The sequence below is a fragment of the Rissa tridactyla genome, chromosome 6, assembly GCF_028500815.1.
Source record: "Rissa tridactyla isolate bRisTri1 chromosome 6, bRisTri1.patW.cur.20221130, whole genome shotgun sequence".
Lineage (NCBI taxonomy): Eukaryota > Metazoa > Chordata > Aves > Charadriiformes > Laridae > Rissa > Rissa tridactyla.
Window position 1 is genome coordinate 49581688 of NC_071471.1, and position 14925 is coordinate 49596612.

The 14925-nt window shown below is 43.8% G+C and overlaps 1 protein-coding gene across 6 annotated transcripts in view; it reads right to left on the reverse strand.

The window, feature by feature from the left end:
• The window catches only part of VCL (vinculin), a 61138-nt gene extending 47551 nt beyond the window's left edge, over positions 1 to 13587 (reverse strand). Inside the window, exon 1 of one of the 6 annotated variants that reach the window (XM_054206898.1) lies at positions 13071 to 13583. In XM_054206898.1, coding sequence (XP_054062873.1) covers positions 13071 to 13238 — 168 coding nt within the window. In that variant the 5' untranslated portion in view covers positions 13239 to 13583. Of the gene's footprint in view, positions 1 to 13070 lie in introns of all 6 variants that reach the window. The other 5 variants (XM_054206899.1, XM_054206900.1, XM_054206901.1 and 2 more) reach the window with 5 other exon arrangements.
• Positions 13588 to 14925: the final 1338 nt, after the last annotated feature.

Below are 14925 nucleotides of genomic sequence, written 5' to 3' on the forward strand. Positions count from 1 at the left end.
TATTATCCAGTCGTGTCACATTAGAAGAATGTTGACAAATCAAATCCACATTAGAATAAGGATGTTAAAGTGCCACCAACACTTAATAGTATATAATTGCTACCACTTTGGGAAGTTATAGGTACCATTTTTAACTGCTTAAATCCTTTCAGAAGTTTAATAGAAATTAATGAAAAATCCTTTAAATCTTTGTAAGGTAAGCATATGTAGAGATGTAGTTCCTTTACCTGCTACAACAATGCAGTTGAAAAGGGAAACAGCAGTATTGCTGCAAATTTGACTAAAAGCATCTCCTACAACAGGAAGCTACACTTGTTCCCAACAACACTTTGCCCTATTTGAGGAAATTGCTCCAAATTTAAAACTCTGAGCAACCACTGTACTCTGAGTCAGAAATACAAGTTTTTGGGCCAGCTAACAAGAGAGCTGGAAAACCTGTCGGAATAAGTGAATTACACTCAGTTGTGAAAGCAGAAGGAAGCTAGATACATCGTTTAGAAACCCCCTCACAGTCTACTTCCCCCATTGCCACACAGTAACAAGGTTAGTAGTTATCGTCATCACCAAAATATTTAAAACTAATAAGTGGCGTGCAGGAAAATTTGCTCTGTGCAAGAAAAGAGTGCAAGACAACCATATAAAAATCTGCCACAAGAAAGGCTAAGCAACAGCTCTTTGCAGCAGTTAGTAATTGCTTCAGGGTTGTAAAGTCTCTTCAGTGTTTCACTATCTTGAGTAATTGGAGAACAGGTCAGAGACTCCAACTGCCCCTCTCTCCCAAATTGCCAGGCCAAATTGTTATGCCAGACATTAGCTTGCAATTGAGAGATAAAACACCATATATATATATTAATTTTTTTTGCTTTGAGCTACAATAATCATTGATGCCAAGCTGGGAAGATTTAAAAAAATAAATCAGTATATATAAATACATTCCTTCCTGCTGCATGGAGAGTTGGGTGGGCTCGGCTGGTCTGACAGCTCAAATCCCAGTGGAGTCTAGTCAGAGGGCTAAGGAATGCAGGTTTTCTCCAGCGTTAACTTGAGAGGTAAAAGAAATGCTATGCAATTACCTCCTCCCCTTGCCTCCCGCACCCCCCCCCCCCCAAGAAAGACTAAAGTCAAGCTGAAACCCAACTAAAATTTACTGAGGTTCCCACTCTTCCCACCCCTTGATTTTTTTTAAGAGAACTTTTTACAAGCGTGACAAAGAATCAAGCAGCACTTCATCAGTTGCTACAGTTAAGTCAGTTGTTTGGCAGTTACTAGCGCTTCACAATCTAATTTTTTTGGTCATTCTATCAGGGCAAGCTAAATAAAACGTGACCTTCTCGCTACTACTCCGGAGTTCGAGAGAAAGTCCATTTGTTTATCTGCTACTCAGCACAACTATTATGCTGTAAAAGCTGCAAAGACAGCTAGACTTGTGAAAGTGATTTTTAGTGTAGTCCAACAAATGCTAGTCAGTTTATAACTTGTTCTCTTACCTAAAGCCTCATAAAAGTTATGCAGCAATTTAAGAAAGTGTTTTTACAGTTGAGAATAAATTTTCTTTCAAGTATTGAATGGTTTTGTGACCTTTTTGTAGCCAAATCAGCTTTTGAAGACTTAGCTGAAGGATACTTAGACACATGTCTACACATTCAGAGGCTGAAATGGGAAACATCTTTTGAGATCAACCTTGAGCAAATTTACCAAAAAAAAGTAAGATTTTAAAAGGAAATAGACGCACCAAAGAAAGCGACTTTCCCAGTAACTTCTGACTGGGTGCTTGAAGCAGCATTTTTATAGGGATAACCCCTCAGATAAACATTCAGTAGACCACACGCTTCAGTATTAAAAACCTCTCCTAAGCAAGTTTAGATGACTACATGGCTATATGTTAGCAACTGACAAGGTTTCCATAGAGTTTAAATAGGAAGGCTGAACATGCCAGCTTGCATACAGCTAAGCCTTAGCACTACTTGGTTCAGTCAATTATGTACTACTATATCCCATTATGAGATTAACAGTTTAACCATTCACTGTGTATGCACGGACAGATATTTTACTCATAAATGGTAAGTCCATTTGTTCAAAACCTAACTGAATTTGTGGTTACCAGGAACCAAATCTACCAAAAAACTCTTGCAACTCACAGGTTATCTGGCTGTCACACATACTGACTATCAGTCTGGTTGAAGTCTGTTTCTGCTCCTTTCGAGGAAGTATTTGTGCAGGCAAACAAAACAAGGCCTGCATAAGAAAAGAAAGTTTTATTAATGCATCCCTCCTTAAACACAGTTGCAATACGCAGCCTCTTCCAAGCTCAGGAAGAGGTCAGAAGAGGTCAGCAGAGGAAGAAACTCAGTTGGAATAACTAAAGTTCCAGATGACAGCTTTTAATAGCTTTCCTGCTTGACAGGAGGAGTCTTCAGACTCTGCTGCAGCTGAAGAGCTGACACCCAGAGAATGACTGAAAGACTACAATGGCCAATGAAGCTGATATGGTTCAGCTTTTAATAAGCTTCCCCTTTTGATGCACCAGCTCCTTACATTATATATCAACTATTTGATGAGAATTAAAAAAAAACCACACAACAAACACAACAACAAAAAGACAGAAGAGAACAGTCATTACTGTCTGACAAGGTGACACTTTTGATTTATCCAGTACAGGCCAGAGTGCTCCTCACCAATTCAGGGGTTGCAGAAATAACCGCCATCTCTCATAATGCTACTTTGGTACTTCTGACTATATCTGTTAAAGAAATTAATTTCTGTAGCGATTTTCTTGTGCACACTTCAGCATTTAAGGAGGGACAGGCTTGTCTCTGTAGTTCATGCAAAGACTCAGCTTCCAAAATGCAGTTCAAGTTTAATACCATTATACTTCACTATTCCCACAAACAGAAAACAACCATTGAAAACAACAGTCTAGCACTGCCATCAGTGTGTCCATTAAAAAGAAAAGACAAAGAGCAATCTTTTCTATCATCTACTTTAAAAAGATGCATTGCTGGATAAACACCATCACAAGAATGTCAAGTGCTCCTGAATATGCTTATGAACTGCAAATGCATTTGCATTCATTACAGAACAAGGCTTTTGGTCTTTGCCTAGGCTAGCCTGCACTGAGACTGCCTTGAAATAATCTGTGCCTTTTAGGACAGTGAAAGAATTTAGACAATTTTGGAATTACCATATAAGCTTTCCTGTATCCTAACCAAGCGACTGAAGACTGTCATAACTCTAGTTTGTAGAGCAATGAGACCAGAACAGTTGCAGCATACCCAGACATTTTAAGCTGCATACGCAAAGATATCCAAGCATAAAGTTTGTAGAACTAGCCAAAGCAGTACTTTTTCATTATTTCATTTATGCACCATATTTACCTGAGGGCAAAGATCAAGCATGACAGTTGGTCCTCAAACTTTCTTAGGCCATCACAGAAAATCAGTTTAATATGAAAATTGCTTACCTCCACTGCCATGAGAAATACTGTACTTTTCCTATAACACAGTGTAAATGCTAAATATCATCTTTCATTAATAGATAGATACAGAGTGAGGAGCCAAAGAGAAGAGCCAGTCTGCTGTTCGAATCAAGGAAGAACAGGTTGGGAATACAAAGGTCAGGTGCAAGCTTAGTTGCAGTGACCATGAGACAGTGGAATTCAGGATCCTGAAAGGAATATATAATATATAAAGGAATATATAGAAAAAATACTTAAAAGGTAGGTGTCAGGAGGGTGGGGCCAGGCTCTTTTCAGTGGTGCCCAGGGACAGGACAAGGGGTAATGGGCATAAACTTGAGCATAGGAAGTTCCACCTAAACACGAGGAGGAACTTCTTTACTTCGAGGATGGCAGAGCACTGGAACAGGCTGCCCAGAGAGGTGGTGGAGTCTCCAACTCTGGAGACATTCAAAACCCACCTGGATGCGTTCCTGTGCAACCTGCTCTAAGGTGACCCTGCTCTGGCAGGGGGGTTGGACTAGATGATCTCCAGACGTCCCTTCCAACCCTATGGTTCTACGATTCTATGAAGAAAAGACAAGTCAGACCCTAGGCTTCAGGGGAACAGACTTTGGCCTCTTCAGGGACCTGCCTGGATAAATCCCGTAGTATACACTCTTAGAAAGAGGAGAGGTTCTGGGAAGCTGCTTGATTTTCAAGGATGCCCTCACTCAGGATGCTTCACCCTGGTGAGCAGGAAGTCAAGCCAAGGTGGCAGGAGGCCTGCATGGATGAACAGAATTCTCCTGACAAAGCTGACATAAAAGTAGGTGCATAAGAGGTAGAAGCATGGACAGTTGATTCAAGAGGAACACAGAGACACTACCTGAGCATGCAGGGATTGTGTCCATCCCAAAATCTATCTAGAGTTGAATTTGGCGAGGGACATGAAGGACAGCAAAAAATGGTTGGGTAAGTATAGCTGCAGCAAAATGAAGATGAGGTAAAATGTGGGCCCACTGCTGAATAGGTGGGGGGCTTGGTGACAGCACAGAAGCAGCTGAGGTACTCAATACCTTCTTTACTGCAGCTCTGAGAAGATATGCCTTCAGCAATCCCAGGTCCTCGATATACACTGGAAGTTCGGCACAAGGGAAACTTATCCTCAGTGAAAGAAGATCGGGTTACATTCGCTATTCTGTGGGTGTAACCATTGATGGAAAATGTAATGCAATTTTATTACAAAAGGTCTCTTCATAAGGGTTCTAAGCCAACAGCAACAAGACACACAAGTTTTCTACAGGGACAGCTTGTTTCCACTCTTTACCGGAGAACCCTGACATGAATCATCATTCCTACCCTACCCATGAAGCCAGGGTACCAGGAAACTGTTCCGACACATATTCTCTCAGCGAGGGAGAGTTATCAAGATCATCATCATTTAAGACTAGTATGAGCCGACATTTTCAGTAATCATGGAAAGCCTTTGGGAGTTAAAAGGTTATTTTCCTTCTTTCCCCTTTCGTCAGCCAGTATTGTTATCCATTTATCATTATTCATAATGTAAATAATTATTCTGAAGAATTTACTTCAGAATAAGAGATTTATTCAGTACCTTTTCACAGAAAACTTTGGTTCTAGTCTCAGGATGGAGGGAAGTACAAGTCATTCCTCAGTAGATTTGAATTATTAGGCAAAGTAAACAAAGGATAGGTTTACCCTCTCTACTGATTCTCCATCCAGTTTTTCATATTCTTACAAATGCACTAGGGCCTGAAATTACTACAGGGAGAAACTAGGCCTGTTTACAAATATTATGCACATAGAGTTTGGCCCCCATCAATTCAGGTTTGAGCTGCTAGGCTCATGTTTTAAGGAGACACTTATTGGTGAACTAGTTGTAACTGAAAAGAAGATCCAGCCTCTATTACTTCATCTCTCCATGCAGCAAGTCATCTTGTATCCAAGAAGTGTCTTCCAAAATGCAGATAGTTGCAATAACCACTCATCTGTGGTGCATTTACATGCATCACCACAAGTTGTTACTTTAGACTCTGATTACAGGACATTATTTAGGATTAATTCTCTCTTGCCTGATGGCATAAAAATTAAGGAAGAAATTATACAATTAAACATTACAATTAATTTGGTTGATGCACCTAGAACAGTTATATAAAGAAGATACTTTACTGTTCAAATTAGAGAACAACAGTGCTCCCTAGTAAGAGCTGTTATTGCTGTGTTTGAAGATAAATGCCAGGAAGGTTAGAATTTTGCAGGAATTAAGAACCACAGCCACAAAGTGAAGTTCTGTATCAAGAATTGCTTCTCAGTATTTAACTGAGCAAGTGACAGAATAGAATTTGTGTCACTAAAGAAAACAAACACAAATAAAAAACACAAAAACCAGCACACGTGCTACATTCCAATGTTTCTTAAGGTCTAGTTTCCCAGTCTAACTTGCTTTTCAGAGTGAGAAATGGCAGCAGAAGACTAATATTACTAACAGTAAATACTTTGTCTTCATATTTGAGGTTAAAAAATACAAAGCCAGTAAGACTTGGTAAAACAATATAGTCTGAAACAAGAGCTTTGGAACAACACATACAAGCGGTACAACAGAGAAGTAGGGATAAAAAGCTAGCCTTAGCTATATGTGAAGCCATTACCAAAATTAAGCAGTGCTCAAGGCAAGTTGTTGCTAGCACTGGCCTATTCTCTCCTTCGGAAAAGTAATTGGAAAGAAAATGTCATTTGGCTTTTATTTAAGAATTCTAGCAGATTTGGAACAAGAAACATACTCTAGCACTTGCAACAACCAGTTTATGATTTCAGGCATTATTTCCAGTAACTAGCATTAACACCACATGTTTGCTAACACATCTTTAAAACCACTGCTTGGTTCCCCCCTGCCTAGTCCTCTCAAAGACTTGCTTCATCAATCCAAATTTCAACTACAGTGGGAAGAGGTGGACACCTGTAAATTACCCTGCTTATGTTCTGAAGCTACACATTTCTGTTTCTAAGTGTAAAACATACTGAACCGTGCTTTGTTTGGTTCACTGTTTTATTAAACTCTATAAAAAATTCCACGTCTACAGTCTGATACTACCACATAGAGAAAAATATCTTTTTGTTTCAAAGCACAAAGCAAAACTACATGACACTTTAAAGAAAGAAATTGCTAAATGTTGACCCTTAATATGGATTTAACAACTCTTCCCTCACTGGTGTAATTCACTTATGCAGCACAAAGCGGATGCTAAGTTTTCCAGAGCAGGAGTGGTATACGCCATATTGTTGGCATATGGATTTTTTCAGTCCAACTGCCACTTGAAGGTTACCCATTCCACAATAATATTCTCAGTTTTTATGCCCAAAAAGCAAGCTGCATGTAATTAGTAATGGAGGCATTCACATTTAAATATGCACATTTAAAGGAACAGAGAACAAAACATTCCTTTTAAAGCTGATGGAAGAGACTGGTATAAATTAACTCACCAAACATAATAACGGAACAAAGAGATTATTCCATTCAAATCAGAAGCTGATTTATCACTTATGTAAAGATAGTTCTACAGATAAAAGCAAGAAAGAAGTTTATGATGTGCTTTTGTTATTACAAAGTTGCTTTCTGTCTGATTAATCAATCACTCTTCTCCTTGTCCCTCCCATGCACACACCCTAATGGGTTTTATCCACTTTCTCAAAGCATATGGTCACAAAATGGCCACGTTTACCACAACATGGTAAATTATCCCTAGAGAAACTGCAGATACGCTCAAGTAGAACGTTCCATTTCAAAAAAGAAGGAAATGTTTATTATTTAAAACACACTATCTCTCCTGACAGTATTCACAAGTTTCTACTACACACAGACAAGACCAAGAAACCTATAATGAAAAGTCTTACTCTGTCATGAGATTATCTGGTCTCTTCTAGTACTCTCAGTCACTTGTCACCAAGTTTTGAGTCCTGTAGAGTTCAGATGAGCTGCTGTAACTACCCATTTCTTTCAGCTTAAAGACATTCCAATACAATAAACTGGAGGTGGGAAAGCGCAGATCTATACATTTCCCATTACAAGTTAGAAACACCAAGAAAAAGAATTCAGAAAGTTACTACAACCCCTTGTCTTTTATGCTGTGCACAAAATTCTGCAAGGAAAAAGCTTACATTTTTCCTTGCTTCTCCACCCTTTTCCAAGATACATAAATATATAAACATAAATATTGCAAGCAAATTTTTCTCTCAAAAACCAGAAACACTAAGCTGCCCTCAACAGCTCACTCTTCTCTTGTGTACCCTGAGATACAGGCAAGTCAGCTACACCAGAAGAAAACTTAGGGATGAGGAAGCTGTTTTACCATCCACTCTCCAAAATAGTCAGACAGTTTCTCCTCATTTTAAGTGTTCAGCCATGTATCTGACTTTAGCTGCTGCAAACTTGACAAGGTTTTCAAGGCAGGCTGCATTTTTCACAAATTCAAGCTGGTGGTTTGCAGGTGTTGATAGACAATTCACAGCATGTCCAGGGAAAATGCCCAGATCTTTCTGCATGACCCTGCATCCCTGGCAACCAGGGCTGTAATTTGACTGAGGACCATGGATATGCACCCAGAACATGACGATAGATTCAGGTGATTATTACTTCTTCATCCACTAGGATGAAATAGGGCAGCTGCTACAGCTACACTAAATGCAATTCTTTCACAGTTGAGGTTTTTTGGTTTCTTTTAAACTTTATGTCACTGTGTAAGTACAAGTATAGAGTTTCACCTGTTTGGTGAGTAATCTGTGTGGTTTTTGGTGTGTCTAGTGGAGTGGGCTTCAGCTGGTGGTAAAGAGTCTGACCTCACAGCTTCAGGAAGTGACAAAAACCTTGTTTGACCCAGTGCTATAGGGTGTTGTTCTCATCAAATACGACCTCCAGTTAAGCTTAATCTTACTCTAGACTGCTTTTATTTACTTTTAAAAAATAGTGCTTGGCCCTGTTCTACATAAAGGAAACGTCTGATAAACCACAACTACGAGACAGGATATTTATAAGCCAAGAGACCCTTACTGATGATTATCCTGACCTGCTAGTTGTGGTTAGTGACTGAGATGCAGAAAGATATCAGTATAGTTTAAGACTCCAAATCTCAGTAGGTAAATAAAGGCGTAACACAGCATACACCAAGAATACATTCTTGAGAAGTGTGATAGTTAACAGTTTAATAGACAGTGAAGAAATTTCCCCCATGAACATAATGTAATATAAATTGGATGCATGTAGACACTTATGAAAGATTCAAATACAAAAGCACAGCACCTACAGCATGGAGGATGGAAGGGCAGAAGCTGCATCATCAGCTAGGCAAGTGCTGGCCTTTCAGAGCAGGTGTCTCTGTTCTGAAAGATCTCAGACGCTTCTTTGTGACCATAAGTGTCTTACAAACCTTTCATTATGAGCATTTCACACCAGTGTCACTTTCCTCAGATGGCTCAAGCTCAGTCAAAATGAAGGACTGAAAAACATGGTAATGGTCAGGCATTTGGTCTCAGGCAAAGCAGCTCAGATCTTTCACACCATTGACCTGGTTCAACAACCCAGACTAAAAAGTCAACATCTCTTTGAGTTGCTGATCCTGCTCCAGTATTTAAATTATATGTATTTCTTAAGTCCCTTCTCAGGTTCCCCTCTATTACCTTAATTCTCACGCACAGAATTAATTCCTAATCTGTCAAACTCAGTGGCTTTACCCATGGTACTGTTGGCATTTGGCAGAGCAGCAGCAACTCTGCTCTGAAGCAGTTCTGTCCGTGACAGTGGAGAGAAGTGACAAGACTGGGCTATGCCTGTACTGCCAGAAAGCCAAGAATCCATACAAGGCAGTAAGTGAATGGAGTTCAAAACATAAAAGTAGAATTTGCTTTCTCTGTTTGGCAGTAATATGACACAACATAAACACTTGTAAATTCACTACTGGAAAGTAGAGACTTTTCTCCTCCACAAGATAAAGTGATTTTATATAACGTGTATGATAGGTTTACATTCTCTGTATCATCATTAGTTGTCTTTGATAGAAATGTCTCTTTTTAAAAATAGGCTAAGTTTGACGAATGTTTTATTAAAAAAAACAATTAGAAACCCACCATATTTCCTCCCAGTGAAGTATGGCCAGTTAGAATTCTGAATTCTGTTTCACTGCCCACTAAACTAATATATATTTAGCAAGCTCCAAGTTATTCCCTGCCTATTGGGCTTGACTGTTTTTTCCCCCCAACCAATTCTGTTGTCTTACAGTGTTACATCTTTAGCTACAAGAAACATCAAACCAAACACCAACCCTCCCATAAGAGGTACACATCCACTCCAAGCATCAGCCAATAAAAACATTATATCTTCAGTTAAAAAAAGGACTGATATAGTACATTATTAATCTTGTGATATTAATCTGAAGCCTCTCCCTCAAATTCTTGGCTCCAGTCAAGGGTTATTTTTGTGCAAAAAAGCTTCTGCCACTTACCTCTACATGCAAAGTTTTTTGCATGGGCAAAACATACCTTATCTCATAGTTAAGAAATTTCATCAAAGCACTTCAAAACAATTTCAGTATTGTTCTGCAAAAGCTATCCCCTTACAAAATATTCAAGACACAGTAGAATCAAACTGTCACATACTGGGAACTAATACAGAGGTGCAAAATACCAAGTCTTCCATATTTACCATAGGAAAGAGACTAACTTGTAAAGATTTAGTTATTTCATTAACTTTAACAATGACTTGGGCTTTCTCTTAGCTAGGATTACTTTACAACTAAGTTCTGACAAGGAAGCACCCTTGCAGTAGGTGTTATTGGGCATGCAAGCCTTACATTAGAACCACCACAAAATCTAATGTGGCTTCAGGCAAACCTTAAAATACAGCACATCCATTTCTGAGAGAAAATACAGAAATGCATGCTGAATGGCAAACTGAAGAAAGAGTTCCCATATTGAGGTCTGAAGTCAAGTTATCCAGGAGAAAGACTCCCTTTTAACTCATCTAATAGTCTCAAATTTAAGACACTCATATCTATCAACATTCTGTTTCATCTTGGATATAGCGTATCATGTTAACTCCCATCTCAGGAACGTCAACAAAATAAACTTTTAAGTTATTGCATGTGGCTCCTTCCTCATAGCCATTTTCTCATTTCCTAGCCCATTTCCCCACACAGCACATCTCCTACGCCTTGCAAAAGAATGGGTCTCAGTATTTCAGACACTGCTACCAGCAGTTACTTGCAGATGCTGTAGTTACATGAATTAGATACTGCACCTTCCAACCTGTGGAGTCCTTACTATAGTCTGGGGAGCCAGAGAATGATCCTGCTGCGTATGACAAGTTGTCACTGAAGAACAACTCTGCTGGTCAATACTTACTGTGATACTCATGCCACACGAAGAACCCTGAGCAAACAGCAAGCAACACAAAGAGCAGCTACATTACTGTCTTGGTTATACTGACAATTGCATCTTTGCTGTCACCTGTGAAGCCACCAGAAGACTCTCAATTAGATAACCTGTCTGCACAAATATTCCTGCTCCTGTGAAACTGCAGTTTCACAAGTCACCTCTACACTTCAGAATGGTGCACAGAAAACACAGGTCCAGGTAGGAAACAGAATTTTAATTCTGTGTTTTTCCTAGCGTAGTCAAAGCTGTGTTCTACCAGATCAGGGCATCTTCCTTGTAAGTACCACCTCAGATTACACCACTTCTATTTGTTCTTTGTGAATTAACACAGAAAAATAATTCAACCGTCTTTCCTTTTATCTACCTAGCAGGCAAGAAAAGAAAAACAGAGGCTTCCAAAACACTCCAAAATGAAAGAAGAGCTGGCATTAGCAAGCTGCAGAAATAAAACAATTCTGTGTCTGCATTTCTCTAATAAATGCTACTTTATCAGATTAGGTTTCTTTTGAGAGGAAGGGGGGAGGGGTGGGAAATAGTCACACAACCCAGTGATACAGGCTAAGCTCAGAGAGGCAAAGCGTTATTCTAAAGTCTTCCTTTCAAGGAAAAGAATTTCATACACTCAGGCTTCACACCCTTACAGCCAATATACCTATTACATCAGTTCATTGCTGCAGGCTGATTGTCCTTCATAAAAACAAGAGTTTTGGCTAAAGTCAGCAAGAAGCACAAGTATTCCAGACAGTACATCCTGTAAAATTCATGGAGTCGTAGGGACCAAGAGTTGTAGTTACACTGTAGTAAACTGCAAAACCTCAAAGTGGCAAGTTATACTAGCAGTAGCAAGTACTACAGGCCGAAATCTGATAAACACATCTTGTACATTAGTCATCTTGACAGCTTCTTATACCCACAAGCCTCATGATTTCAGTGTACTGATACATCAGTTAACACTGATACAATATTTTAGCTGTATATAGCCATTTCATTTTAAGGTAAAGCTTGCTGGCAAGAGCTATTGCTTGCCACGAATGACTTAAGAATTTTTACAGGATTTAAACTGAGCAAGTAGTGCCTGATGTTCAAAAATGAACTCAGAGTATCTATAACTGAACTTAACAGAAGAGCAAAACAAGTATTACAGGTAATTCTCAATGAAATAGAGGAGTATGTAACATTGCAGTGCTTTCTATATCAAACAAGACATTTCTGCCTCGCAACAGTTTGCTATTCTTTTGATAGCTGGTTATAGAAGTACTAATAAAACTACATTTCAAGTGTATTAGTCATCTGCACTTCTCGGACTGAAATGTCCATATTGCAAATACTCAGATCTTAAAAAGAAATGCTACGTGTAGCTGCTTTCAGAAGTCGAGAGGTTGAAGCCGATTTTCAGTCCCCTTTAGTTTCCCACAAGCAAACAGCCACTCACACTCGAAGCAACGAAACAAACAGAACAAACTGCAACTCCGAACTTTGCCTGAAAACCACAGCTCTGTCCCTCCAACTCCTGTGCTGGTAACACACGCCTTCACCAATATAAAAATCGCTATCAAATGCCTGGGAGGTCTGGGGTGGGGTGGTTTTTTTTAAGGCTAGGATCACACCAAGTTAAGCGTTTCGCCTTTTATAGTGCAGACACCTAAAATAGGAGTTTCCAAGACAGCAGGAAAACCAGACAGCGTTATCGGAGGCATCCGAGGGACGCCGCGCCCCGCTCCCCGCCCGGCGCGGAACGGACGGTGTACGAACAGCGGCAATTACAGCACTTCACCGCACTTTTAACGCCAGGCTGTCCCCCAGGCGGGGAAAAGGCGGACTTCTTCAGGCACCGGTGCGGCGAAGAGCCCAGCTGGCCGCTCCGGACGACTCGTTGCCCTGCAGCAGAGCTCGCCCAGCTCCTTCGCTGGCCGGGGCGGGAACAGCCGAAGGCGGCTTCCAGACAGGAGCCGCAGAGGTCCAGAAAGCCTCCCGGCTTAACCCCTTTCCGGCCCCAGACACTGCCGCCGCCGGGGGACCCGCTCCGTCACGGGGCGGCCAGTGGGGGGGGGGGACGGCGGCACACCTGTGGGAGACAGGCCGGGGCGGGCGGGCTCCGCGGGACCCCCAAGTTGGGCCGCGGCAGCCCAAGTGGGGTCCCGTGAGGGGAGGGGAGCGGAGCGGAGGGGGCGGGCCGGCCACCGCTACTCACCCGCACCAGGTTGCTGACAGCGGCCTGCACGGCCGAGACGGGGGCGGTGAGGTCGGGGATGGCCTTGCCGTCCACCTCCCCCTCTTCGTGCATGATGACCAGGTGGGAGATTTGCTGGGCCACCGGCTCCAGGATGCTCTCGATGGTGCGCGTGTGGAAGACGGGCATGGCGGCAGCGGGGCGGGGGGGCCGGGGCCCGAAGTCCGCACAAACTCCTAGCAAACTCTGTCCCTGCGGGCTGGCGCCCCACAGAGAATGCCGCGGCCTCCACGCGAGGAGGAAAAACGAGGAAGAAGGGGAAAAGAAACGACCGCTGGGTCCTGTCCCTCCGCCGCTGAGGAGACTGCAGCAGCCCAGAGAAGGGGCTCCCGGTTCGGGCTCGCGGAGGCGGGACTCGAACTCGCTGCCCTCCTGCCTCCCCCTGGCAGCGCCCACCCCGCACTGGCACAGCTCCTCAGCCAGGCGGCGGCTTTTCAACCACTACAGCCTACCCTTCCCACGGCTGCCCGCCCCCTCTCCCGCCCTTGCCCAATGGCCGAGCGGGCTCCCCCGCTCCCAGTGGCGCAATGCCGCGTCCATCAAAATTCCAGAGTCTCCCCCCCTCCCCCCGGCCTTCCCCGCACCACCCGCCTTCCCAACCAAGCTTGGTTGCGCGTGTGCTGGTTTCCCAGCGTTGGGATGACGTCAGACGTTCTGGTGTCCATATAAGGAGAGGATTAAAGCCGGGTGCCGGAACAGCGGCCGGGGACGAGGGTGGTGGGGGAGATCCCTGCGCCCCGCCCCGGGCCCGTCGGGCTGAGACGCGATCGCCCAGCGGGGTGCGTGTGGCTGGGAAGGGAGTGGCTGAGGGGAGTTGGTGCCCCTCGCCCGCTCCCCGTTTCGGGCGGCTTCCCGTGGGGAGCGCTCCTCACGGTGCTACCGCCACCCGTTCCCCACCACTCAGCCGTCCCCACAGAGTGCCCGTAGCCGGCCCGGCCCGGCGCGCCCCGGGCGCGGTCCCAACCGCTTCCGCCCTCCCCGAGGAGTAGCGGTGGAGGCCGCTTCCCGCCCGCCGCACCTTTCTCTCAGGGGGGGAGGGCTGCCCCTGCCGCCCTACGCTCTCTGAGGCGAGGAGGGCTGCTCCCGCCTCCCCTTTCTCTGAGGCGGGGAGGACGAGGCGGGACGCCCCGTTGGGAGAGCGGTGAGGCGGCCCCGCTGCGCGGGGTCGTGAGCGCCGGGCAGGGGTTGAGCGAGTCGATTTTTACCGTCATAGTCTGTGGTGGCGGCAGCGGCGCGGGCGCTCGTTTAAATACACTTGGCGCGGGGGGCAGGGAGTAGCGCGAATTCCCGCTCTCCCGTAGCGGTGGAGCACGGCTGCCGGTGAAGGGCCGTGGGCCGCCCCCCGCCGCGCTGCGAGCGGCCGGAGTGCTCCCCGGGGCCTGCACACGCACCCCCGGGGCGAGCGCCGCGCTGCCCGCTCCCCCCTCACACCGGGGGTCCTCCCGGTAGTCAAACAGAGCGTGTGAGTGAGGGGCAACAGGGCTGTGGTGCGTACTGCAGCCTCTCCTTGGTAACACCGGCACAGGATTAGGTTTGGAAAACGAGTACTGGCTTTGAGGTATTTTTGCCCTGGTGGTGCTATTTTAAGCTATAAATCAATGTTCCCCTCAGAGTAGCTTTCGCTCCTAAACGTTTCACAGCAAACAGCGTGCTTTCTGCAGTGTTTGAACACAGCCGGTCCTACCAGCAGCTGCAGGGACATATAGAGTGAGAATTAAGTCAGTAAGGCTTCTGGTCTTCATAACTTCAAGTACTGGAGTTGTCATTGTTGGGGCTACAGGGATAGCTACAAGTTGTAGGCCTAAAGAGCTAAAAA